The 27,255-nt window shown below is 39.8% G+C and overlaps 1 protein-coding gene across 9 annotated transcripts in view; it reads left to right on the top strand.

Annotated features, from left to right (window-relative positions):
• The window catches only part of KDM1B (lysine demethylase 1B), a 55,856-nt gene that overhangs the window by 4,107 nt on the left and 24,494 nt on the right, over positions 1-27,255 (top strand). For 8 of the 9 annotated variants that reach the window (XM_060163601.1, XM_060163603.1, XM_060163594.1 and 5 more), the window contains 10 exons: positions 502-629; positions 1,727-1,816; positions 2,359-2,470; positions 5,349-5,465; positions 15,221-15,259; positions 18,507-18,711; positions 20,474-20,658; positions 23,249-23,425; positions 23,800-23,874; positions 27,042-27,179. In XM_060163601.1, the coding sequence (XP_060019584.1) occupies positions 502-629; positions 1,727-1,816; positions 2,359-2,470; positions 5,349-5,465; positions 15,221-15,259; positions 18,507-18,711; positions 20,474-20,658; positions 23,249-23,425; positions 23,800-23,874; positions 27,042-27,179 (1,266 nt within the window). The remainder of the gene's footprint in view (positions 1-501; positions 630-1,726; positions 1,817-2,358; positions 2,471-5,348; positions 5,466-15,220; positions 15,260-18,506; positions 18,712-20,473; positions 20,659-23,248; positions 23,426-23,799; positions 23,875-27,041; positions 27,180-27,255) is intronic. The other variant, XM_060163602.1, reaches the window with a different exon arrangement.

The raw sequence follows: 27,255 nt of genomic DNA, 5'->3' as shown, positions 1-27,255 counted from the left end.
GTTAGCAGGTTACTTGCTGCCATCTCTTGTAGGACCTTTTTTTTTAAAGAAAAATATTGAATGATGGAATTCTTTTTCTAGAATTTGTCTAGTTTTTAAAATCTGTAATACTGAGAGGATATAACTAAGTAAAGAAAAAAATCTTGATTTGAGAGTGGCTTTTATTTCTGATGGCACAGCTTTTTAAAAATTTTTTAATTTTTTTATTGAAGTATAGTTGAAACAGCTTTTTCCTAAGAGAAGCTCATACGCATTTTAGTTCTCTACTCAGAGAGCTGTTGTCAAAGTGCTAGTTCTAAATTTCTAGCAAATTAGCGAGTTATTTGCACAGTGCAGTCTCAGGGAAATGGCTGTATCATCAACCCCTCCCCCACTGCCAGGATGCTGTTGATCTTCACGTTTAGAACTTCTAACGTGGAAGTGATTTCAGTAGTAAACCTCCCACCGCCTTTACCTTTGGCCCTGCCGGTGTACTCTTAACCTCAGCTGGTTCTTTCTCAGGTGAAGAAAAAGGCCACAGAGACGGCAGACGAGGATGAAGATGGTGGGTCAGAGAAGAAGTACAGGAAATGCGAAAAAGCCGGCTGTACAGCCGCGTGTCCCGTGTGCTTTGCCAGCGCTTCTGAAAGGTCTGTTTAGATGGCGGGTCTTGGCCTCACCTTCCTGCGGGTGAGAGCCTTCATCCTCAAAGATAGTCTTCCTGAAGATACATAGAGATACTTGTTATCCAACAACAGAGACATTGTCTGTCCATTTTGTATACAGCACGCCCAACTCTGCCAATCCGTGTCCTCCAGTCCCATCCACAATGGCTGTACCTCTGGTGGTAGGGGATGGCAGGGGGGACAGTTTGAGGATGGGATGGGGGTAAGAGGTGGGGGCAGAGGAGAGAGAACCTTGACCTCCCTGGAGAGACAAGTATATGCTTATTTCCCTGTGCTGCTTTTCTCCCTCATATAACATACCTTCTCCTCCAACAGATATATACAGGTCTCCTTAAAGCTGTGTAGCTAACTGTACTCTTGCCATTCTTATTAGGATGACCCAAACATAACCTTTTACTTCCAGAGAAAAATCTTCAGTTAACATTCAGTAAAACCTGGAAAACATATCCTGGGTTTTTTTTTTGTTGTTGTTTTTGGTTTTTTTGTTTTGTTTTTTTAATCACAAAGAGGTGGTGGTGTTACTGTTCATAGTGGCATTATATTTCCTTCTTTGACTACATGATTAGCTGTGTGGTAGGTTGTATTTACTAGATTGCATGCTGGATGCTCCCATTCCAGCTGGCCAGATTCATTCACTGTTTAGTATCGGACCAGATGTTATTACTAAAGACCGCACTTCGCTCCTTCACTCACATGCAGCAAGGCCACTGGCATCCCTTCTTTCATGTCTAAAACCCTATCATCACTCCGTGGCGTCTTGATAAAACTGCTAAGTCCCAGGCCCTTCTGATGGGTACCACTGATCTAAGTCCCTGTGTCCTCACCGTACACTGTTATGTATCAGTTGGCCTTTACATTTCCCTTGTTGTAATCTGGTTGTTAGGATTCCCCTGTTATAATTCTGGTTGTTGTAATTCTGTCTGTTGGAGGTAAGGCAAAAGGGCTCCTAGGAGGTGCTTGATTAATTTTTTTTTAAACGATTTGATAAATGTTAAAAAAAAAAACAAAACGAGAAGAAATGTTTATTCATTACCAAAGCTACCCGTTTTTGCTGTTTTCAGATGTGCCAAAAATGGCTACACATCCCGGTGGTATCACCTCTCCTGTGGGGAGCATTTCTGTAATGAATGCTTTGACCATTACTATAGAAGGTTTGTTCTGATAATTGTTTGAGGTTTCCGTGGTGGAAGGGATGGTGGCTTGGGTGGTGGAGGGGGTCAGATGGTTATGACTGAGCCCCCAGGCTTACTGAATTATTCCACTGTTTCAGCCACACCTGTGCTGACTACCGGTGGGCCAGGACTTTGATGCTGTAGTTTGCATGTGTGTACACTTATGTGTGTGCACACTCAGCGCTCAAAAAGCATCTGCTGTGAGACAGTTATTCTCCTTAGTTTGCAAATTCTGAAAAATCTAGGAGCTGCTTCTTCTGTGCCAATGCATGGGGGCAGAATGCAAAGATTAGGGGGAGGATGCTGACAACTAGAGGGTGCTGGACAGACAGGTAACCATCCCTTCTTGATAGTTTTAAGTACTAAAACTGATAGGAATGCCACCTGTTTTATGGGTGCCATGATAACTACCCCCCTCCTTAAAATATGGCTGGTTAAGTCCTTTATGTAAGATTTCTGCCACCTGTTTTGAAAACCTGAATAACTTATAGCTTGATATATTTATTTTTATTCTTTTTCAGCCATAAGGATGGATATGACAAATATACTACATGGAAAAAAATATGGACTAGCAATGGAAAAACTGAACCTAGCCCCAAGGCTTTCATGGCAGACCAGCAGCTTCCCTACTGGGTAAAGAAGATAACAACGCTTTACTGTTCTGTAAAGGATATGTAGAGCTAAATGCAAGAGGAATGGATGAAAATACCAATTTTTAGGAAAGTTTTCTTTTATTACATTTATTCTTTCTGTAACTGTTAAAGCAAATCACATTTTTGATTTTTGTACAGAAATCACATAATTCAACCTATGGTGTAAAGAAGAAACTAAAGACTCATTACCAACTGGTTATAGTCAGTGCTGTTTGGTCCATATCTCTCTCATCCTTTTTTCTATTCATGTTTTTCTGTGTATGTTTAAACACAATTTTATGCTTTATATACAAATCCTAATTAGGTTTAAAATCATACTTTGCATGTAAGTTTTTGCTGAGTTTTTTTATTAATTTAACTTTATATCATTTTTCTATCTAGCTGTTCTTTGAAAACATATTTTAGCAATTGCATATATAATATAAATATAACATCATTTAATAAATGATTTGCTAATTTATTTAATATTACAGGTAATTTGAGCTTCTCTCTGCATACTTAAAAAATTTTTAATTGAAGTGAAATTCACATAACTTTAAATTTTATTTATTTATTTATTTTTGGCTGCATTGGGTCTTCATTGCTGCAAGTGGGCTTTCTCTAGTTGCGGCGAGGGGGGCTGCTCTTCATTGCGGTGCACATGCTTCTCGCTGCGGTGGCTTCTCTTGTTGTGGAGCATGGGCTCTAGAGCACAGGCTCAGTAGTTGTGGCACACAGGCTTAGTTGCTCCGTGGCATGTGGGATCTTCCGGGACCAGGGCTCGAACCCATGTCCTCCGCTTTGGCAGGCAGATTCTTAACCACTGAGCCACCAGGGAAGTCCCCACATAACTATCAATTCACAAAAAATTCACATAAAATTAACCATTTTAAAGTGTACACCTCAATGGCATTTAGTACATTCACAATGTTGTGCAACCACCACCTCTGTCTAATTCCAAAACATTTTCAGCATCCACAAAGGAAACCTGTGCCCATTCAGCAGTCACCTCCCATTCCTCCCTGCCTCCAGCCCCTGGCAACCACTAATCTGCTTTCTGTCTTTATGGATTTACCATTTTAGATATTTTATATTAAGGAATCATGCAGTGTGTGACCTTTCATATTTGACTTCTTTCACTTAACGTAGTGCACTTGAGAATCATCCTTGTGGTAGCATGTATTAGGACCTCATTCCTTTTCATGGGGGAATAATATTCCACTCTATGGATGTGCCACATTTTACTTATCCCTTCATCTGTTGATGGACATTTGGGTCATCTCTACCTTTTAGTTACTGCAAACAGTGCTGCTGTGAATATTTGTATACAAATATTTTTGAACATCTGTTTTCAGTTCTTCTGGGTACATTCCTAGGAATGAAATTGCTGGATCATAGTAAATCTATGTTTAACTTTTCGAGGAACTGATAACCCTTTTCCATAGCTAACTGCTGCACCCTCTCTCATTCCCACCAGCAATGTATGAGAGTTCAGATTTCTCTACATCCTCACCAACTCATGTTTACCATTTTTTTAAATTATAGCTGTCTTGAGGCTTCCCTGGTGGCGCAGTGGTTGAGAGTCCGCCTGCCGATGCAGGGGACACGGGTTCGTGCCCCGGTCCGGGAAGATCCCACATGCCGCGGAGCGGCTGGGCCCATGAGCCATGGCCGCTGAGCCTGCGTGTCCGGAGCCTGTGCTCCGTGACGGGAGAGGCCACAACAGTGAGAGGCCCGCATACTGCAAAAATAAATAAATAAATAAATAATAAAAATTATAGCTGTGTTAGTGGGCATGAAGTGGTATCTCCTGGTTTTAATTTGCATTTCCCTAATGACTAATGCATCTTTTCTGTGCTTGCTGGCATTTGTATATCTTCTTTGGAGAAATGTCTATTCAAGTCTTTTGCCCATTTTTAAATTGGGTTGTTTGTCTTTTTGTGGTCGAATGGTGAGTGTTCTTTATCTATTCTAGATACTGGGCCCTGATCAGATAAGTGATTTGCAAATATTTTCTCCTATTCTTTAGGTTGTCTTTTCACTTCTTGATAGTGTCCTTTAGTGCACAGAAGTTTTAAATTTTGTTGAAGTTCAGTTTATCCATTTTTTCTTTTGATGCTTGTGCTTCTGGTGTCCTATCTAAGAATCCACGCCAAATCTGAGGTCATGAAGACTGACTCATATTTTCTTCTAAGAAGTTGATCATTTTAGCTCTTTACATTAAGGTGTTTGATCCATTTTAAGTTTTGTATGTGTATTAAGTAGGGGCCCAACTTCATTCTTCTGCAGATGGATATCTGCATGCTTTTTTATTTTGGAAAAATTTTAAATTTATAGAAAATTTGCAAGGATAGTACAGAGTTCCTGTATATCCTTCACCCAGTTTCTCCTACTGTTATCATCTAACACACCAGGATTATATTTTGAACTAAGAACTTAACATTGGTACAGTACTAATAAGTATGTTACAGACTTATTTGGATTTCTTCAGTGTTTTCATTAGTGTCTTTTTACTGTTCCAGGATGCAATCCAGGATACCACATTGCTTTTAGTGTGAGACTTTTTGACTACCTGCAACTAAATTTAACTCTGTTTCCTTAGGTTAGAGCTAGAAAGCCATTCTGACAACAGTACTAAGATCCCCTTTGCACTTCTGGGGGCCTGAGCTAGTATTGAATCAGAAATTAGACTGATGGGGTAAAAGTGGATTTTATGGGTGGCGATGGCGCAAGGGGAAGAAAAGGTATTTACTTGGAAGTGCTGAATGGTTGTTGACCAAATCATGTGAAGAAGATGGCAAAGTGAGAGGTGGAAGATAGAAATGCTATAGCTCGCGAGGTGCCAACCCATTGATCTTGACTTCTTACTTTCCATCTAGGTTCAATGTACAAAACCTGAGTGTAGGAAATGGAGGCAACTTACCAAGGAAATCCAGCTGACTCCACAGATAGCAAGGACGTACCGATGTGGTATGAAACCAAATACTGCTGTTAAGGTATGATCTCTGTTGGTTTTCCTTCTGAATTAATTGATGTGTTAGTTTAGTTGTCAGTAAATAATAATGGTGTATATTTTTCAATAACTCTGTTGATCATTGTATCAGGATTATATTGTCCTACGTATAACAGAATCTCAACTACAATGGCTTAACCAATTAATAAGGCTTTTATTTTTCTCTCACTATAAGCAGTTTAGAAACAGGCAGTCCAGAGTTGGTGTAGGTATCCAAGGAAGTCTCCTTTTAGTTTCCAGTTCTGTCACAAGATCATTACTGCACTGTCAGCCATCATTCCAACTTCAAAGCAGAAAAGATGGGAAAGGCTGGGGTATTCCAAGCCAAGTCTCTCCCTCTTTTATTGGGAAACCAGGAGCTTTCCTGGAAGTTCCAGCAGTAGATTTCTATTTATAGCTCATTGGCCAGAATAGTATCATGCAGCTACTCTGAACAGCAGTAGGGACCAAGGAAGAAAATATTTTATAACTGTTGCGTGTTTTATATTTTATAAAATATTTTATAACTGGAAGAAAATATTTTATAACAGAATCAAAATTAGGATCTTGTTAGTAAGGCGAAAAAGATATATATGTGTGGACTGTTAGCAGTCTTCCATAGTTGGTATAGTGTGCCTGTTTTGGGATTTGATAATTACTTGCGTTTAAAAATGTGTTAATTGCTTAAATGTGTTAAAGCACTCATCTACAAAATGTCTCTAGTTCCATCAGTACATTAAAGAATATTAGGAATCATTGTAATCTCAGAAGCAAGTGGCTTTCTTTTTTGAAAATTTTGATTTAATTCACATAGCATAAAATTCACCCTTTTAAAGTATGTAATTCAGTGGTTTGCTGTATATTCACAAAGATATGCGGTTATCATGAGCAAAATATTTTCTTTTTAAAGAAATGATGAAAAGCTCTATAAAGTTTATGATCAAGTTTTTAAAAGCCTGGGATTTAAGATACAAATATTATTAAAGTGACTCATAATTATTGTAAATATATTTGGAAGATTTTGCAAAGTGAAATGGTGAGAAAAAGGGTATGAACATTTAGGAGTTCTGTGTTTTATTGTTTTAAATTTTACACAGTTATTACATGAATATAATCTTGGGTTTAAAAAAAGTAAATTGAATATATGTATGTATATGTAAATATATACACACACATATAATTTACAAATAAAAAATGAAAGTGCCCCTTAACCATCTCTTCCTTCCCACCCTAATAGATAACCATTCTTAACGACTCATTTATCCTGCTAGAACTTTTTTTGTGCTTTGATTATGTATTTATGGTAGGCACTTTTTTTTGGCCGCGCCATGTGGCAGGTGGGATCTTAGTTCCCCCACCAGGAATCGAACCCGTGCCCCCTGCATTGGAGGCACGGAGCCCTAACCACTGGACCGCCAGGGTAGGCACATTTTTTTAAGGCACTTGATACAAATATCTAAAACTTTTTAAAGGTTTAAAGAACTATAGCTCAGAGTGATCATTTTATCAAAACCTTACCTACACTGAGTGGTGATATATTTTTTTTTTAATTTATTTATTTTTGCTGTGTTGCGTCTTCATTTCTGTGCGAGGGCTTTCTCTAGTTGTGGCAAGCGGGGGCCACTCTTCATCGCGGTGCGCGGGCCTCTCACAATCGCGGCCTCTCTTGTTGCAGAGCACAGGCTCCAGACGCGCAGGCTCAGTAGTTGTGGCTCACGGGCCTAGTTGCTCCGTGGCATGTGGGATCCTCCCAGACCAGGGCTTGAACCCGTGTCCCCTGCATTAGCAGGCAGGTTCTCAACCACTGCGCCACCAGGGAAGCCCGAGTGGTGATATTTTTAATAAATGTAAAATTATGTCTTGTTTTTAAAATTGCGGTATAATTACATATTGTAATTACATGCACAGATCTTAATTGAATTTCATTGAGTTTTGGATAATGTCCACACTATGTAGCCAGTACCCCAGTCAAGATACACGATGTTTCCACCACCCTAAAAAATTCCAGTCATTTCCTTCCCTCCCTCCAGAGGCAAACACTATTTAGACTGCCATACCCTAAACAGAGTTTTGCCTGCTCTTGAACTTTGTAAAATGGAATCAGTCAGTATATACTTTTTAGCGTTTGGTTTCTTTCACCGAGTAAAACAGCTTTTGAGATTCATCCATGTTCTTGCATGGATCAGTAGTTTTTTCCTTTTTATTGCTGAGCAGTGTTCCATTGTATGGATGTATCACAATTTGTTTATTCTCCTGTTGAAAGGCATTTGTGTTGTTTAAAATTTTTTGCTGTTATGAATAAATCTGTATGAACATTCTGTGCAAGTGTTTTTGTGGACTTATGTTTTCATTTCTGAAGGGTAAATACATAGGAAATTGCTGAGTCATATGGTAAATTTATGTGTAAGGAACTACCAAATGGTTTTACACAGTTGTTGTACCAAGACTACAACATTTGGAGGTGGTACTTTTTTTTTTTTTAATGTCAGCCATTCTAATGGGTATGTATTGTTTTATCATTGTGGTTTTAAAATGCAATTCCCTGATGACTAGTGATGTGGAACATCTTTTCATGTGCTTATTGGCCATTCATAGTTCCTCTTTGGAGAAATATTTGTCCAAGTCTCCTAAAAATTGGGTTTCTCTTGTCTTGTAGGAGTTCTTTATGTAATCTGGAAATGAGATATGTTATCTTGAATATTTTTCCCTGTCTTTGCCTTGCCTTTTCATTTTCTTAATAGACCCTTTGATGAGCAGTTTTTAAATTTTGCAGCCTAATGTATCCATTTTTTTTTTATGCTTAGAACTTTTTGTATTTTTTCTGCAGAATCATTGCAACTCTCAACTTGCACGGACAGCCTCCTATGTTTTCTTTGAGGAGGTTTATTATTTTAGCCTTTATATTTAGGACACTAGTCTATCTCAAGTTAATTTTTGGTTTTGATGTAAGATATGGGTCAAGATTCAAATTTTTTTCATATAAGTATCTAGTTGTCCAAAAGACAATTTTTTTCCCATTGAATTATTTTGGCAACATTATAAAAAAGTCAGCTGGCCATACCTGTAGCCAATTTCTGGACACTATTCCATTGATCTCTTTGTTTATCCTTAACCCAGTACCCTGCTGTCTTGATTATTGTATCTTTATAGTAACTCAGGTAGTATAAATTCCTCCAACTTTTTTTTTTCCAAGATTGTTTAGGCTATTTTAGGTCCTTACATTTCTATAAAAATTTTGTTATCAACTTGTCAGTATTTACAAAAACTTTTAGAATTTTGATTGGAATGTATTGAAGCTATAAATTATTTGAAGGAGAATTGACATCTTTACATTTTTTTGTCTTCTAATCCAGGGGTCAGCAAACTATGGCCCATGGGTCAAATCTGGCCCCCTCCACCTGTTTTTGTAAATAAAGTTTTATTGGAACACAGCCATACTCATTCATCATGTATTGTGTATGACTGCTTTCATACTACAATGGCAGAGTAGTTGCAACAGAGACCATGTGATCCGCAGAAACTAAAATATCTGCCATCTGGCCTTTTATTTATTTATTTATTTTTTGCGTTACTCGGGCCTCTCACTGTTGTGTCCTCTCCCGTTGCGGGGCAACAGGCTCCGGACGCGCAGGCTCAGCGGCCATAGCTCACGGGCGCAGCCGCTCCGCGGCATGTGGGATCTTCCTGGACCGGGGCACGAACCCGTGTCCCCTGCATCAGCAGGCGGATTCTCAACCACTGTGCTACCAGGGAAGCCCCCATCTGGCCTTTTAAAGAAAAGGTTTCCCCAAATGTATGGGCACAAAGTGGGGAGCAAGGGGACAGTGGTGGTGGTAGGATGAGTTGGGAGATTGGGGTTGACATATATACACTAATATGTATAAAATAGGTAACTAATAAGAACCTGCTGTATAAAAAAATAAAATAAAATTCAAAAAAATAAATAAATAAAAGGTTTCCCGACCCCTGTTCTGACCTATGGGTGTGGTCTGTCTCTCCATCTTTTCAGGGTCTTTAATTTCTCCCAACAGTGTTTTCTAGTTTTCACCGAGAATGTATTCTGTTAAATTTATTTCTAGATACTTATTTTTTCTGTGATTGTAAGTAGAATTTATTTTTAACTTTTCAAGTTGTTCGTTGCAGTTATATAGAAATACAGTTTAATTTTGCATATTGACTTTATACCCAGAGACTTTGTTGACTTCATTTTAAATTCCATTTATATTTTTGTAGATTTTTTTGTTGGGAGGAATTCTACAATATCAACTGTGAATAAAGACTGTTTTGCTTTTTTAAAAAACTATCCTTTTGCTCATTTTTTTCCCTTACCTTATTGCATTGGTCAGGACCACCAGTACAGAGCTGAATAGAAGTGGAAGAGCAGACTTCCTTGCCTTGTTCCTGACCTTAGGAGTGATGTGTTCAGTGTTTTATCATCATGTGTAATGTTGGCTGTGGCTTTTCACAAATGCCCTTTATCAGATTGAGGAAGTTCCTTTGTATTCCTAGTTTGCTGAGAACTTTTTATTATGAAAGGATGTTAGATTTTTTCAAATACTTTTTCTGTATCTTTTATGATGATCATACAGTTTTTCTCCTTTAATCTGTTAATGTGGTGAATTACACTGATTCTTGAATGTTGAAGCAACCTTGCATTCCTGGGGGAAAAAAATTCCACTTGTTCTCAATGTATTATCCTTTCATTGTGTTGGATTCAGTTTCCTAATATTTTGTTAAGGATTTTGTATCTGTGTTCATGAGGTTTAGTCTCTGTCATTTTCTTTTCTTGTAATGTTCTTGTCAGGTTCTTCTGTCAGAGTTACACTGGCTTCATAAAATGAAATGAGAAGTATATCTTCCTTCTCTATTACTGAAAAGTTTGTGGATGGTTAATATTATTTCTTATTTCGTGTTTGGTACAATTCACTAGTGAAGCCATTTGGACCAATTTCTTTGTGAGAAGTTTTGAAATTACAAATTCAGTTTCTATAACAGATACATAGCTACTTAGGTGGTTTATTCTATCCATTTTAGAACATGGTGTTTTTCAAGAAATTTGTCTGTTTCATCTACATTGTCAAGTTTGTTAGCTTAAAGCTGTTTGCAGTGTTCTCTTAATTCTCCTTTTAATGCCACTGGTATTTATGGTGGAATCCTTTTATTGTTGATATTGGTGATTTGGGAGTGAAGAGTGGAAAGCATTGATCTTTCAGGGTCAGGGGTCAGGGTCCCGGAATTAACAAATCCTGTTCTAAAACCTTTCAGTTTAGCCCTAAATTGATTCTTGAGCTCAGCCTCCAGAGTAGAAGACCTCTCTGAGGGATAGAAGAGAAAAAAATGGGAGGGGGCTTACCCCGAGGGAATGGGTAATTGATTTTCCAAACTGAGTGGGTACACCAAAGGAAACTGGGGTTTGAGTGATGAAGGGACCGTGAGCTTGTGTGGTGAAGGGGAGCATGTCCAGCTGGCGGGAACAATATGGTTGCACTGAACTTAACCAGCACCTGTGCTCCAGATTACTTCTCAAGGGAAAAGTAGACTCAGTGGCATGTTATTGTAACGTTTGAAGAAGAGTTCAGCCAAGGAGCAGTCAAAAATAGCAGACTGTTTTAATAGATGCTAGCCTTTGGGTCATTTTCACTCAACCTATTTCTGTGAAGTTTCTGAACAGTTCCAAATATATATATATATATATATAGGAATATTTGCATACTAATGTCACCTTACTAAATATTAGGTGTGATTTTTATATTAAAAGTTTACATTCAAATCATTTTGTACTGTGCTTTGGTTTAACCACTGTTTAGAGTTATCCATAATCTCTCCTCTTTTTCACTTGCAGATAACTGAATCTAACTTTGACTTCATCTCTACTAATTGTTCAGATTATCCATGTTGCTTTTTTTGATTACTTGATTTTTCTTCAGGTGTGTCATTTACAATTTCTTCAATTTACGTTTTTTTTTTTTTTTTTTTTGTGGTACACGGGCCTCTCCCTGTTGTGGCCTCTCCCATTGCGGAGCACAGGCTCCGGACGCGCAGGCTCAGTGGCCATGGCTCACGGGCCCAGCCACTCCGTGGTATGTGGGATCCTCCCGGCCCGGACCGGGGCACGAACCCACATCCCCTGCATCGGCAGGCGGACTCTCAACCACTGCGCCACCAGGGAAGCCCCTGTGTAGTTTTTGATAAGTCTGTTTTCTTTAGAATGAGTTTGTTTTCAGACAAATGATATTTGTTTATTATTGAAAAATTCAAGCAATATAGAAAAAAAGATTAAAAAAATTCATGCAGTCATCGTCATGAAATAACCATTATTAAATGAGATTCATTCAAGAGAATTCATGCATGTACACAAGGAGAAAGCCTGGCAGATAGATAACTTCATATTAAGGAGGAGTGCTGTATATCCTTGTTTTATATAAAATGATTCAGTTCAGTACAACATAATTTAAAGTAAGTAAAAGAAGCCAAAGTGAAATACGAAATTGTTGGACATAGGACAGTTATTTCTTCATCTCAAGAAATAGTAGTTTCTAAAAGCTCCCTAAAAGGTTAAGAAAATACATGATGAGGATAAGTTGGAATCGCTCTAGCTTTTTAACAAAATTGCATGTTTCAATTTTAGGTTGTATCAATTGACACCCTGCTAAGACAGAAGGAAAAGTAAATGACACCTTACTTCAGCCCACCTCCCCTTTTTCTCTCTCCCATTTTTGTTAGGGTTTTGCTGTTTTGTGTTAGTTTAGTTTGCTCTGTTGGAATATCACTTTTTTTCTATGACCATATCCCATTCATTGTTTACTCTTGCACTTATATGCAACTACTGCCGCCCACAATTTCTGTTACTACAGTTCCTTCTATCCCATTATTTTGATTCATCACCTGCTTGGATGTATTTTAACATCAAGTACTTTTTTCCAGGAGAGCTCTGAGGTGTCAGAGTCCTTGTTTTTGAAAAACTTAAATGCCTTTCTCTTCTTCCATCCATCTTCATGTTGAAGACTTTATGATCTTCTTAGATCCCAGCCTCTAAGGATGGTATCACATCTTTTAAATCTCCTCCCCCACCCCCACCCAAGAAATCGTCCTTTGAGACTCTCCTGCTCCATTGCTACTGATTACCACCCAGAGCCTGAACTTTTGAAATATTTATTTAAAGGGTGTTTATTGACCCAGAGTCCTTTTGGTTTTCAGTTTGATCTTCTGTCAAGGACAAAGTCTGGAAAGGTTTATTTGTAGAACAGCATTAAAAAGAATCGTAGCAAACAACACACACTGTTTTGGAGCTTTTTGTCATTTAATATTTCTTAAAGATGCTTCTTAAAGATCTTGACGTACGCTTCAGTATGTAAAGACTTCTTTCTCTTTAAAGACTGTGTAGTAAATAGTCCACTGAATGGATATGTCATGATGAATTTGGTGTGACTGAAGGGCATTTAGGTGACTTTTAAACATTTACCGTTAGTGAGAGTGCTGTAATGAATAGCTTTGTATCTGTGCTATTTTTCAGTGTATTTGTAGTATCAGTTCCTAGAAATAAAATTGCTGTGTCAAAGTATATCCAGTTTTTTGTTTGTTTGTTTTTTAAAATATTATTTATTTATTTTTGGCATTGGGTCTTAGTTGTGGCGCACGGGATCTTTCATTGCAGCACGGAGGCTCTTCTTTGTGGCGTACGGGCTTCTCGGGCTTCTCTCTAGTTGTGGTGTGCGGGCTCCAGAGCGCGTGGGCTCTGTAGTTGTGGTGTGCGGGCTCAGTAGTTGCCCCGCACAGGCTCAGCTGCCCCGCAGCATGTGGGATCTTGGCTCCCCGACTAGGGATCGAACCCGCCGTGTCCCCTGCATTGAAAGGTGGATTCTTTACCACTGGACCACCAGGGAAGTCCCTATCCAGTTGTTTTTAATATGAAATAATTCTTAGACCCAGTAGAGTATTTATAACTTGTGTGTGAGGAATAAAGGATGAAGGTGAACACTCACTGTGTGCCCCCCAACCTGGTTTTAGAAACAGAGCGTTACCAGTGCTTCTGCAACTCCCTGGGTTCCCCCCAGTAGTTTTCTTCCTCTGCCTCTCCTACAAGAGCAAACAGTATTTCGCATTTTGTATTCATTTTTCCTCTGCTTTTTGTTACAGAGTTGATAAATACGTATGACACTCTAAATAACATGTAAAGTTTTGCATATTTTTATGTTGGTTGTAAATTGTATTCTATGTTGTGTATTCCTCTGAGCTTTGTTCTCTTACTTAACGTTGAGGTTCTTCCGCTGCATCCATGTTGATGCCTGCAGGTCTGGTTCATTCATTTTCCCTGCTGTGTAGTTTTGCGTTGTGTGAATCTACCCCAACATGTCTATTCTCCTGTTCATAGGTGTGAGGGTTGTTTCTGGTTTGCGGCTGCTACACACAGCGCTCTGTGAGCATTCTTGCACGTCTCTCCTAGTGCATGCACACATGCAAGAGTTTCTCTGGAATATATTCCAAGGGCCAGATTTCCCAGGCCATATGGTATGCCAGTCTTCAGTTTATTTAGGTAACTTTTTTTCATTGAAATATCACATACAAACAGAAAATGCACAAGTCAAAATGCATAGCTCAGTGAATTTTCAGAGTCCCCATTTAGCCAGCTCCCAGTAAAGACACTGAACACTTACCAACCCCTCAGAAGCCCCCTTGCACCCCTTTTCACTCACAGAGTCCATCCCTTGCCTCCCCAGAGTAACTACCTACTAACTCTTCTCCCCCATGCAAGTACTAACCAGGCCCACCCCTGCTTAGCTTCTGAGACCAGAGAGACTAGGCACATCCAGGGTGGTACGGCTGTGGATCTGTACTTACCCCTCTGACTTCACAACACTATGGCTGTTTTGCTTGCTTTTGAACTTCATGTACATGGAGTCAGACAGTATGTATGCTCTGGGGTCTGGCTTCTTTCGCTCACCATTATGTTTGTGAGGGGCGTCCATGTTGTAACATGTAGCTGTAGTTTATTCTCTTGACTATAATACAGTTTATTTCTCCATTCTACTCTCAATGGACTTCTGGGTTGTGTGTATCTTCTGTTTCTTAAAAACAGTGCTCCTTTGAACATTTTCTAATCTTTCTCGGTGCACATGGATGAGGGTCTCTCTAGAAAACACAGGTGTGCCCTGTTTTATTGTGCTTTGCTTTTTTGCGCTTCGCAGATATGCATTTTTTTTTACAAATTGAAGGTTTGTGGCAACCCTGCATTGATGGTTAGCATTTTTAGCAATAAAGTATTTTCCAATTAAAGTATGTATGGTAATTTTTTTTTGCTATTGCACACTTAGTAAACTACAGCATAGTGTAAACATAACTTTTATATGCACTGAGAAACCAAAAAATTCGTTTGAGTCACTTTTATTGCAATATTTGCTTTATTGCAATGGTTGGTCTGGAGCTGAACCCACAGTGTCTCTGAGGTATGTCTGTATAACAAGGCTGGAATTGCTGGGCATAGATACAAGATAATGCCAAATTATCATGCATTTAAAAGTTTCGTATTTTGTCAAACTGTTCTCCAGAGTGGTTACATTCTTTTAGATTTCCAGCCAGGACATCTTTACAAGAGAGGCTGTCTTCCCCGTACCCTCATTCATGCGGTGTTTTATCACACTTTTTTTTTTTTTAACCAGTCTAATCAGTGAAAAGGGGTATCTTCTTGAAGGTAATTGACACTTAAGACTATATTTTATAATTAAACCTAATTAATGCTTGTTTTTTGTATTGTTTTTGCAGCCTGAGACCTCAGATCATTGTTCCCTTCCAGAGGATCTCGTGAGTATTTCTGCATGTTCTAGCCTAGAGTGCGTCACGCCTTCAGTGATAAGTGCTATAAGTAAATGACAGTAACAGTTTTATGAGTATCTCTCTTTTTTTTGGTTGCTGATCCAAGGGGTTTTTATCTAACAGGATAACATGATGAAAATGCTAGCAATAGTGGTATTGTGGGTGATCCTCTCCCAACTTAAAAAAAAAAAACTAAAATGTTATTGCTCTATGTTAAAAGGAAACAAAAAGGAAGAAACGGACACCTTGCCTTCCTACAGGGACTAGACTTGTTATACTTGTTTTTCAAGGGTGACTTTATGACTTTCTCTCCACTTGAATCGTTTCAGGAAGAGAACAAGAGGCCCATAATTTGATGGTCTTGGCCCAGACTCAGCTGTGAGAGTGTTTTTGTGTATTCTGACCTCAGCATAACTGCTTTGTCCCATCCCTGCCCAGATGTGGAAGGGGAAGCAGCTGGCAGAGCCTCATCACATTTCATCTGTCTTAGGAAACTTTGCCACCTGAGCTGGCCAATTTTGCCACATAGCTAGATCCAATAGCTGTTTCAGAAAATGATTTTTTAAAATTCTGAGTTTCTGAGTTATTCTGCATTACAGCGATCCAAGATAGTTTGTAGTTTTTCTAGATGTCTGAAACCCAGGGACTGTGACTGATGTTTAGGCAAAGGGAGAATTGACGCCTAGCATATCTATTCTGTTACATAAAGGGCTGTGTGAGATGCCTGCGTGTGTGCGTGCGTGCGCACACAGACCCATTAAAAAAACAAAAACAGTGGTACCGTCAAACATTTCCATAGTAAAGCAGTGGCCTAAATAATTTCTGGATTTAGGGTACACAGGATGACATTACAGAAAGAAAGGACAAAATAACTTTAAATAACACTTACAAATACCTTAAGAATATTTCCCCATTTTGCGCGCAAGGAGTCTGAACTTTAGGACAGAGGCCATATTCTTGGGATATAAGAACTTTAAAAAGCTTGGAAGAGTCCCTGGGTATTCATCTGCCCGTTATTTATTTTTGTCTTTGGTTAAGAAAGAGTCCGGAGCAGGTTTATAGCCATGTCACCTATACCTGCTACCCTTTTTCTATTCATACGGATTCTGGGGTTACCTTTAAAGCAGTTTCTAAATTTTGAGTGCCTGTATTAGTTTCCTAGGGCCGCTGGGACAACCTGCCACCACCTGGGGGGCTTAAAGCAACAGAAGGTTATTGTCTCATAGTTCCAGAGGCTGTAAGTCTGAAATTAGGGTGTTAGCAGGGCCGTGTTCCCACTGAAGTCTCTAGGGGAGGATTCTTCCTTGCCTTTTCCAGCTCTGGCACTGCCAGCAATCCCTGGCATTCCTTGGCTTATAGCCACATCACTCCAATCTCTGTTCCATCTTCACATGACCTTTTTCCTCTTGTGTGTCTCCCGGTCCCTGTGTCTCTTCTCTTCTTATAAGGACACATTAGAGTGAATTTAGGGTTCACTGTACTACAGTGTGACAAATTACATCTGCAAAGACCTTGTTTCCAAATAAGGTCACATTCTGAGGTTCTGGGTAGACGTGAATTTGGGGAGACAACTTTTTAACCGAGTGTAGTGGGCATTTCATTAAATATGCTAATAGACTGACTGTGTCCAGCACAGTTTCTTCAGTGGTATGTGTATTAAAAGCGAGAGTGGAACATTTGATGGCATATTGACAAAATTATAGTCAGGTGTCCCAGAATGGTGAGTGTGCTAACACACTCGGAATAGCAAGACCACGTGTTTGTTTACCAGTCATTGAGTTTCTCCTACGCTAAGCCAGAGGCTGGTTGGCGCGCCCTCAGGTGGGCTTCCAAGGAGAAGAAAGCCTGGGGCAGGTAGCAATGGCAGGGTCTCTCTTGGGTCCTGACTTAATTTCCCAACACAGCTGCAAAGCCCAGGAAGTGGATTAGAATGGGGAGCGCTTGGGTATGTGGTTTGTTTTTGTTTTTTCCTCCCTTTTTTTTGGTTGGTTTATTTTATTTTGGGGGATTCTTATTTTTTTAAGGCATCTACATTCTGCCCTCTTTGGTCCATTTCGAGTGTCAGGTACTGAACACCCAGTTTTACTCTGTCTGAGCCAGGAAGGGGGTCCATAGAGGCAGCCCTGGTGTGTTGGAGAAGGAACTGAAGCTTTCCTTCTTTTTGGTCCAGCACAGGCTGCTCAAGGGTAGCCAAACCTAAAACAAGCCTTGAGGACAAAGATTGCAAACTGAAAAGCCTTCACGGGCCGGGCAAGTAAAATAAATGTGTGTAGCAGCTGGGAGTAACTTATGGGGGGTGTTAGGGTTTGTAGTAAGCTGAAAAATGCTTGCCCCAGATTTGGACTTTGAAGGGCAAATAAAATGCATCTTGAGATCACAAACCCCTGCTTGATGGCAAGTGGCATTTGCGTGGAGCCTGGATAACTAGCATCAGAGGGTCCCTGAGCCCAGAGTTCTCCTCTATCAGGTTCCTAGAGTTCCTGGAGCGTACATTCAAGATCATGTGTAGCGAAGGCTGCCTAACATAGGGTATGTGGCAGTTTCGCTTTAGAAGCCAGGTAAATTTTATTTTTATCACAATAGTCAGTCATCACGGGGCTGCTTTGATCGAATGACTCCATATGTTAAATCAGCTCTGGAATATGATCACATATTTTAAGACTGAAAATAGCTTTTTCAATTCAGTTCTACATGGAGCATTTTATTTTGATAATTGTCATGTACTTTTCCCTCTGAAGTTTTTTTAGTAGCCTCTGGCAAAAAGCAGTACTGTTTGGACTGCTACTCCAGAGAATAGTTTTTTCTGCTGAATTTTGTAATTTCAGTTATCTTTAGATCCTCAGTTAAAAGGGGGAAGGGATGGGTGATAAATGATTACGGAACAGAAATAAGTTTCTCATGTCAGACTCAAACAAACCTGGGCTTGCGGTATAGTCAGTGGGGGTAGCTTTAAGACTTACCTGGTGTTGGTGGGGTTTTTTGAGGGAGGGAAAGGGGGAGGCCGTTGCTGAAGATCTGAAAAAACTCAGCCTAGGAAACATTCTCTCCAGGTCTCATCAGGCATATTTTGTTTCTGAATATTCCTGTGCAGAAGTCTGGTCTAGGACTATGGAGTGGGAGAAGGCAGAGTAGAAGGGTTAAGGATGAATGAGAATGGATGACACGACGAGAACCATCTGCATGTACATTTCTTGGTTGCCATTGTCCCTCTTCGTTTTGCTCTGCCCCCTTGCAGAGAGTGTCGGAAGTTTCCAACCATTGGTGGTACTCCATGCTCATCCTACCTCCTTTGCTGAAAGATAGCGTGGCAGCACCCCTGCTCTCTGCCTACTACCCCGACTGCGTTGGCATGAGCCCATCCTGCACCAGCACGCACCGCGCGGCCAGCGATGCCAGTCCTGGGAAGCTGGAGCACTCCAAGGCAGTCCCCTGTGTGCTGGGTGAGAGCTGGTCCTGGCCCTCCCCGCTTTCCCTCCTCCCTCCGCCCTTGCCCTGGAAATATGTGGGTGAGCAGAATGGAAAAGATTTTTTTTTTTAATGTGTGCAGCTTGCTACAAAGCACCTCATTATTTCACGGATCTGGTTTCCCTGTGGATCACTCGTATCATTTGTATATATTGGACAGTTAATTTTGCCCTCAGTCAGTGGGAAAGCCTGTAACACTTGTCCAGGAATCCTGCCTACGGAGTTCAATGAGCATTTCTTTGAAAGTTGGATAGCTGCATAATTTGATGATAATACCTACTCACTCTGACATGCCAGAAGAAAGTTTTGACCCTATGAGCCACCCTTCTTTTTTCTCCCCGAGTCTTTCTGCTTCTAATTATGCCATTGCTAATCTCAGCCAAACAACCCACTCTTGGAAAAACTTCAGGTCAAGGCAGGCAGACTGATAACCATTTACTTTAAAGGGATCTTTAAAATTCTCCATCAGAATTCTTGGTGTACAAGCAAGAATGGTAGATCATCTCCTGCACACTAACAAACTTCATCTTTGATGGTGCCAAGTAGGTTTTGACATTGTAGCCCTATCTTAAGGTTTTTAACTAATAACACTGGGCCCTCTAAAAATGCAGGTGTGGTCAAAATCAAAGCTGAAGTGATAAATCCCAGTATTAATGAAGGAGGAATAAAACAGGCAACTCAGATACCATTAGTGTATACATTTATGAAGGACAATTTGGCAGCATGAATCAAAAACCTTAAAATAGATGTTCTTTGGATGTAGGAATTTATCCTAAATAAATTGTCAAAGATGATCAAAAGTAAGTCCAAAGATTTGTGTGGCATTGTTTATAATAGTGAAGTAATTGGATGAAATTTAAGTGCCCAGCAATAGGGCAGTGGTTAAATAATAAATAGGATAATATTATATGTCCATTGAAGTCATATTTAATGACATGGGACACTGTTCTTGAAAAGCAGGTAGGAAAAACAGCCTTTTTATTGCATTTTTTTCTGGCTTTGTAAGAAAAAATATCAGTTATATTTATATTCTCTATTCATAGAAACAGAACCAAGGTTAGACTATACTCCTAAATGTTAACACCACTCAAGGATTATCAGTAGTTAGTGATTGTTATTTACCTCTATGAACCTATTAATTTTATAATCAGAAAAATTCCAATGAAAGTTGCTTTTAAGATATATTTCCATGGGGACTTGGCATTCAGTTGGGCTTGGAATTTTGGTCTTGCAAGATGAAGATGTTCTGGAGATCTGTTGGAAAACAATGTGAGTATACTGAGCACTACTGAATGGTAACACTCAAACATGATTAAGATGGCAAATTTTATGGCACGTGTTTTTTTTAACCACAGTAAAAAATTTTAAAAAAAAATTCCAGACTTCCCTGATCTGTGGTCCAGTGGTTAAGACTCCATCCTTCCAATGCAGGGGACACAGGTTTGATCCCTGGTTGGGGAACTAGATCCCACATGCTGTGTGGCGTGGCCAAAAAATTTAAAAAAAAAAAAAAATTTCCATGCCACAGAAATTGAATTTTTGAAGAACGAGTGGGAAAAAAAAATTGTTTAATTCACGCCTATTTTGTCTAACTGGACAGAGGAAGTGGAAATATTTATGTAGGACAGACTGGGGAGTTTGTCTAGGCTCTCCTTTCTGGTTTCTTTTTGCTCTTCAATTTAGCCAGATTTAGAATTTACAGCTTGTGAGGTTTGCCCATTCTGCGTCTTCTCTCAGTTCCAGGCATGAACCGGTACTTCCAGCCTTTCTACCAGCCCAACGAGTGCGGCAAAGCCTTGTGCGTGAGGCCAGACGTGATGGAGCTGGACGAGCTCTATGAGTTCCCAGAGTATTCCCGAGACCCCACCATGTACCTGGCTCTGAGGAACCTCATCCTCGCCCTGTGGTACACTAACTGCAAGGTGAGTGAAGGGTGCGTTAGCCAGCAGCACATGGACACAGACTTCTGTTAAGGAGAGAAGTTGCTTTGACTGTGGATGGAACCTTTGGATCCGGGTGTCTCCACCTCAGGACTCCTGGCATTTGGGTGGATATTCTCTGTGTCGGGGCTGTCCTCTGCATCGTAGGATGTTTAAGCAGCATCCCTGACCTCTACCCCCCACATGCCATAGCACCCCCTTCCCCCAGTTGTGACAACCAAAAATGTCTCCAGATATTGCCAAATGGGGGCAAAGTCTCCCCTTCCTGAGAACCACCACTTTAGACCATATGTCATCAGAATTCTTCACTCTCTAGTTATATGGCGCAAAATTTGGTTCAAGGAGTTCCAATGACAATACCAGGAGAAAAAAGAATAAAACATTAAAGATTGGATTATAAACCCCTCGAGGGCAGGGATTCTGACTCACCTGGTTATCCTCAAGCATCTGAGACCAGCGATTCGCTTTTTGCTGGGACTGAATAAATGTTAGGGCCCTCACACAGTGCCCACCTTGAAAGGGATGAAGATCAATTAGAGGGTGGGCAGGGTGGGACCACGAGTTTTGTTTTCTTTTTAAAGCAGAGGCTTTCCTGACGCTAGTGTTTTTCCAATTTATTAATTTCTTCTGCAATTATCTGAGTGACTGCTGAATGCAGAACATTTTACAAGACTGCCAAAGAAATCTTGGTTAAAGAAAGATATTCCAGTTCCAACCCGGTATTTCACTGGATTAGACTCCAGTCTGAGATGACTTGATTAAGTTTTGGCTATAAATGCAGTTTATATGAATTACACCCAGGTGAGTGGATTGGACAAGGTAGAATTATTCATTTCCTCTCCAGCAGGCTTGAGGGAGGTATTCAATAAACATTTGCTGAACTAAACAAAACTGGTCAGAATTTCCTGTAAATAAGTTGTGAAGATGCACTTTTCAGAAACAGCCTTGGGTTCATTTTTCTTCCCATTTCTTTTTAGTTGACTTTGAAATTTGACTTATACAGGAGAAGAATCTTATAAAAAAACAAATCCTCCACTTATCAGTGTGGATCTATTTTAATTTGTAATAAGATAGCAAGTATTGTATCTATTTAATACTCTAGTGGGAAAACTCAAATATGGTTGCTTTAAAGGGGTCAGACTTTGAAATGATTTTTTAAATCTTTATTTATTTTATTTTTATGGCTGCGTCAGGTCTTAGTTGTGGCATGCGGGATCTTTCTTTGCGGAGCGCAGGATCTTTCTTTGCGGAGCGCGGGATCTTTCATCGTGATTTTTTTTTAACGTCATGAATACAAACACGTGTCTTAATCTTCTGCAGCAATCCAAGCCAATGTTGTACATGTTATTTCTTTCACATTTTGAGTATATAGTCATCTTCCTGTGTTCAGGGTCTGTTGGAGCTGGGGCTTGGGGACAAGTAGAGGAAAGGCCAGGGTGGGCCCTCTCCCCCCCTCCGCCACCACCTGCATGGCCCAAGCCTGTTCTAACTTCGTGACACTGGGCAGAGGCCACATTACTCTTGAATCTTTGAAACAGACCAAGGACTTGCCAGAGCTGCTGGGGTGAAAAGAGAAAGGCAGTGTCTTTTTTTTTTTTTTTTTTAACAAGTTCCTAAGTCCATTCCCCCCATGTCTTATCAGTGATGAGTGTCCAGCTTTTTCTGCTGCCAGTGCAAGCAGCATCCTGGGTTTCTGTAATGGCCTTTGTTGTGTGACTTATTGAATCAGGAATATATTTGTGGTATGGTCTGCCTCCACACTCCTGGGTCAGTCATTCGGGTCAGACATTCTCTGCGAGGGGAAACTTAGGTGATAAAACGCAGATTGCTATGTGCTTCTTTTGTCCCTTTCTCCTTTTTTTCCTTCGCCAGGCAGACCTTCCTTTGGTCTTACTGTATCTTAGTGATAAATGATGGATTCCAATTACCTGGAGAGGTTTTTTTTTTTAATTGTAGTAAAACACACAACATAAAATTTACCATTTTTACCCTTTTAACCATTGTAAAATGGATAATTCAGTGGCATTAAATACGTACACAGTATTGTGTAACCATCACTTCTATGTAGTTCTAGAACTTTTTCATTACCCCAAGAGGAAACTCCACACCCATTAAGCAGAGACTCCCCATTCCTCCCTTCCCCCAGCTTCTGACAATTACTTTCTGTCTCTATAAGATTTGCCTGTTCTGGGTATTTCATATAAACGGAATCATACAGTACGTGGCCTTCTGTAAGTAGCTTCTTTGCTCAGCATAATGTTTTCAAGGTTCATTCCTGTTGTAGCATGCATCAGCACTTCATTTCTTTTTATGACCAAATGATATTCCATGTATGGATAGACCACCTTTCCTTTATCCTTTCGTCCACTGATGGACACTTGGTTGTCCTGGCAATTTGAATAGTGCTGCTGTGAATTTTTTTTGAACCTATGTTTTTAGTTCTTTGCAGTAAATACATAGGAGTGGAATTGCCGGGTCATACGGTAATGCTACGTTTCACTTTCTGAGGAACGAAGAGTTGTTTTTGGTTGGTTGGTTGGTTTTAACAGTTTGGTTTTATTTCCAAACACAGGAAGCTCTTACTCCTCAGAAATGTATTCCTCACATCATCGTCCGGGGTCTCGTGCGCATCCGATGTGTTCAGGAAGTGGAGAGGATACTTTATTTTATGACGAGGAAAGGTCTCATCAACACAGGAGTTCTCACCGTCGGCACCGACCAGCATCTTCTTCCTAAAGATTACCACAACGTAGGTGACTGTAGCTCTAGCAATACCACCACCATCGGTCATGATAAATGCTAGTACATTAAGTTCATAATATAAGTAAAACTCCTGTAAGCACTATAAAAGTTATAAGGCAAGACTTTTGTAGAATATGCATTTCTCCAAGGGAAGAGAATATCAATCACTATTCCTCTAGGCGGTAGAAAGGAGGAAGGGCTGACTCAGGACAAGTACTAATGTATTCTTCAGGGAAATAACTTGTACAGACAGGACATCAAGGAAATACAGATGAACGAACGTTGCTCGGCAGCTAGCACCTTCTATTACATTGTTTTCATTGCTCTAATTGGATTTTTGTTTCTTTTTCTTTTCTTTCTCTTTTTTTTTTTTTGGTAAAGAAATCAGTCATCATTATTGGAGCTGGTCCAGCAGGATTAGCAGCTGCTAGGCAACTGCATAACTTTGGAATTAAGGTAAGATTTGGGGGACATGGAGGCGGAAACAGATGGTTAACTGCTCCTTTGGTCCTAATGTTCTAAGACTTGGAAACTAGTTCCTGATTTTAGCAAAGAATGCTAAATACATTATATCTTTATAACTTTACAATAGATCCTAGAAAAGATACAAAATTTGCAATTGGTTTAATTGAAGAAAGGTAGAGGAAATAGAAACTCCAGCAGCTTTGGAGAGGATTTGAGACTATGATGGGCAAGACTCAAGAGACTCTAAGATGATATTAAAGCCGAAATTCTTGGGACTTCCCTGGTGGTCCAGTGGTTAAGACTCTGCGCCCCTGCTGCAGGGGGCACGGGTTCGATCCCTGGTCAGGGAACTAAGATCCTGCATGCCATGTGGTGTGGCCAAAAAATAAAATAAAAAGTAAAATTTAAAAAGCAGAAATTCTTGACATGTCGTTATTGACACAGCAGTGAAGAAAAAGCCCTTGTTTCTGCAATAGTTTGAGACAACAAATAGCAGCTTGGAAATTCACCATTTCCTGCATAAAAGTTAATGAACTATCCAGTTACATTTTCTTATGCAAATCACACTTTGAAAACAAACAATCTTTGCTTTTGGAAGCAGGATTGAATTAGTTAATCCAGGGTTAAGACAGAATTATGTGACTTTTAAAGTACTGTATATTTTTGACGTATCCTTCTTCCCCAAGGAGAAGGATATTATTTCTTTTTATCTAGTATGTTGCCTTATTCTAATTGTTCAAAATTAGCCAAAATAGAGACGATTACAAAAAAACAAAAATTGTGCAATTCAGTATCTAATTTCCATTAGATTCATTCAAATCTTCCAAATTTCTGGGACTTGCTATGTCTGACTCATTTCTCCTTTTTTAAAAACTTGTTTTGCAAGAACTTTGGTCTTCCATTAAACCAAATGTGAAAATCAATTTGGTAGAATTGAATTAGTCTTTCGCTGTATTCTCTCTGGCTGAAAGAAACAACTTCTTTTTCACAACGTTTTTCTCTGCTGGAGGAGTTTCGGCGATGAGAAAGTTTTCAGTGGTTCTGCCTAAGAGGTTTTCCTTTTGGTGGAATGCAAGACCTACGTCTTGGATTCTTATATATATTGCTGACAAAACAGAAGAATCTGAGTTGAATGTATAAGAAGTCTGTTTGCATTTCAAAATATTGTCTAAGTGGTATTAAGCTATGAGGTGTTTTAATTGGTCATTTATGTATTTCAGCATTAGATATTAGGGCCAAGGTTTCTTGTTCGTTTTTCACTTGGGAAACCCACAGATTATGTTACAAGGAAGGTTAGTCCTAGCCAAAGTCTAGGAGGGGTGCTGTCTTTAATGTTCAGCCTTCCTCTTATAGACTAAAATAAACTAGAAACGGATGGTTCTGAGTTCATCTGAAGTCAGAGAAAGAAGGTGGGGAGGGGAGAATCACAAGCTGTAGCCTTTCTAGTTGGAGAAAATGAGAAATATAGGTCCAAGGAAGAAGCATATTTAGGAGACCTCTGTTATTCTCCCCTTTCTCTAAGGAGACCCTGGGGAGGTCACCCCGCTCCCTCGTGGTTAGGAAGGAGACTCCTCCTAACCTAAGAGACGGTTAGCTCGGGGAACCTCCTGGAGCAATTTGAAGAAGTGCTTTTAGGGATCCAGAAATGCAAGGACTGGTTTTGCCCTGAAGAGGATTCACATTTTCAGTTACTACAACCAAGGGCAGTGAAGCTCTTTGAGCCACGGGGCTGTCCACCTGAGAGCAGCTCCCACCACCACCAGCATCAGAAATTTGGAGGAGATAAAACGGTCTGGGTGTGGTGGGACCAACCTGCTTTGGCCAAGCCTGTGAGGCCATACTTAGATATAATGACATATGATTTTTTTTTTTAATAATAGTCATAGGGAAGTTAAGGCCTGTTTACAATGCTAAAGGAATTTTGCTACAGACACAGATATTTCATAGGACAAAACCACCTCTTTAACTTAGTTTTTTTTTTTGCGATACACGGGCCTCTCACTGCTGTGGCCTCTCCCGTTGCGGAGCACAGGCTCCGGATGCACAGGCCCAGCGGCCATGGCTCACGGGCCCAGCCGCTCCGCGGCATGTGGGATCCTCCCGGACTGGGGCACGAACCTGCGTCCCCTGCATCGGCAGGCGGACCCCCAACCACTGTGCCACCAGGGAAGCCCCTAACTTAGTTTTTAAGAGTGCCTTTTAATTTATGGAATACTATTTAATAAAAGCTTTCAATGTGCATTTCACATGCTAGTTCATCCAGTCTTATCATTTTGGGATTCGAGAGGAAACAGTTTGAGGGGCTTCTCCAGCAGACCACTCACTTACTCCTTGCTAGAGCCTGCATTGTTTGTTTTTAACATCTACTTGGGCTCTTATTCACACTGCCCTCTTTTTTTTTTTAAATTTATTTTAATGAAGTAGTGTTGATTTACAGTGTGTTAATTTCTGCTGTACAGCAAAGTGATTCAGTTATACATATAGGTATGTATACATTCTTTTCCATATTCTTTTCCATTATGGTTTATCACAGGATATTGAATATAGTTCCCTGTGCTCTACAGTAGGACCTTGTTGTTTATCCATTCTATATATAATAGTTTGCATCTGCTAATCCCAAACTCCCAATTCATCCCTCCCCCTTGGCAACCACAAGTCTGTTCTCTGTGTCTGTGAGTCTGTTTCTGTTTTGTAAATAAGTTCATTTGTGTCATATTTTAGATTCCACATATAAGTGATATCATATGGTAGTTGTCTTTCTTTCTGACTTACTTCAGTTAGTATGATCATCTCTAGGTCCATCCATGTTGCTGCAAATGGCATTATTTCATTCTTTTTTATGGCTAAATAGTATTCCATTGTATATATGTACCACATCTTCTGTATCCATTCGTCGTTGGACATTTAGGTTGTTTTCATATCTTGGCTATTGTGAATAGTGCTGCTATGAATATAGAGGTGCATGTATCTTTTTGAATTATAGTTTTGTCTGGATGTATGCCCAGGAGTGGGATTCCTGGATCATATGCACACTGCCCTCTTTTTAAAGTTGTTTCTCTAATAATATAATAATACATTAACCGGATATGAAACTCATTTAACAATGTCACTGTACATTTATACTGCATCCTATTCAGCTTCCCTGATTGTCTTTTTAGGTGACTGTCCTGGAGGCCAAAGACAGAATTGGAGGCCGAGTGTGGGATGATAAGTCTTTCACAGGCGTCACAGTGGGACGAGGAGCCCAGATTGTCAACGGCTGTATTAACAACCCAGTAGCACTAATGTGTGAACAAGTGGGTTTCTTTAAGATTTGTATTGTAGATAAAGAAAAGAAAAAATGGTCTCAGTTTGCTTGTGTGCAGTATTAAT

Source organism: Lagenorhynchus albirostris, chromosome 10 (genome assembly GCF_949774975.1).
Source record: "Lagenorhynchus albirostris chromosome 10, mLagAlb1.1, whole genome shotgun sequence".
NCBI classification, from domain to species: Eukaryota; Metazoa; Chordata; class Mammalia; order Artiodactyla; family Delphinidae; genus Lagenorhynchus; species Lagenorhynchus albirostris.
This window is presented reverse-complemented; position numbering and strand designations above follow the sequence as displayed.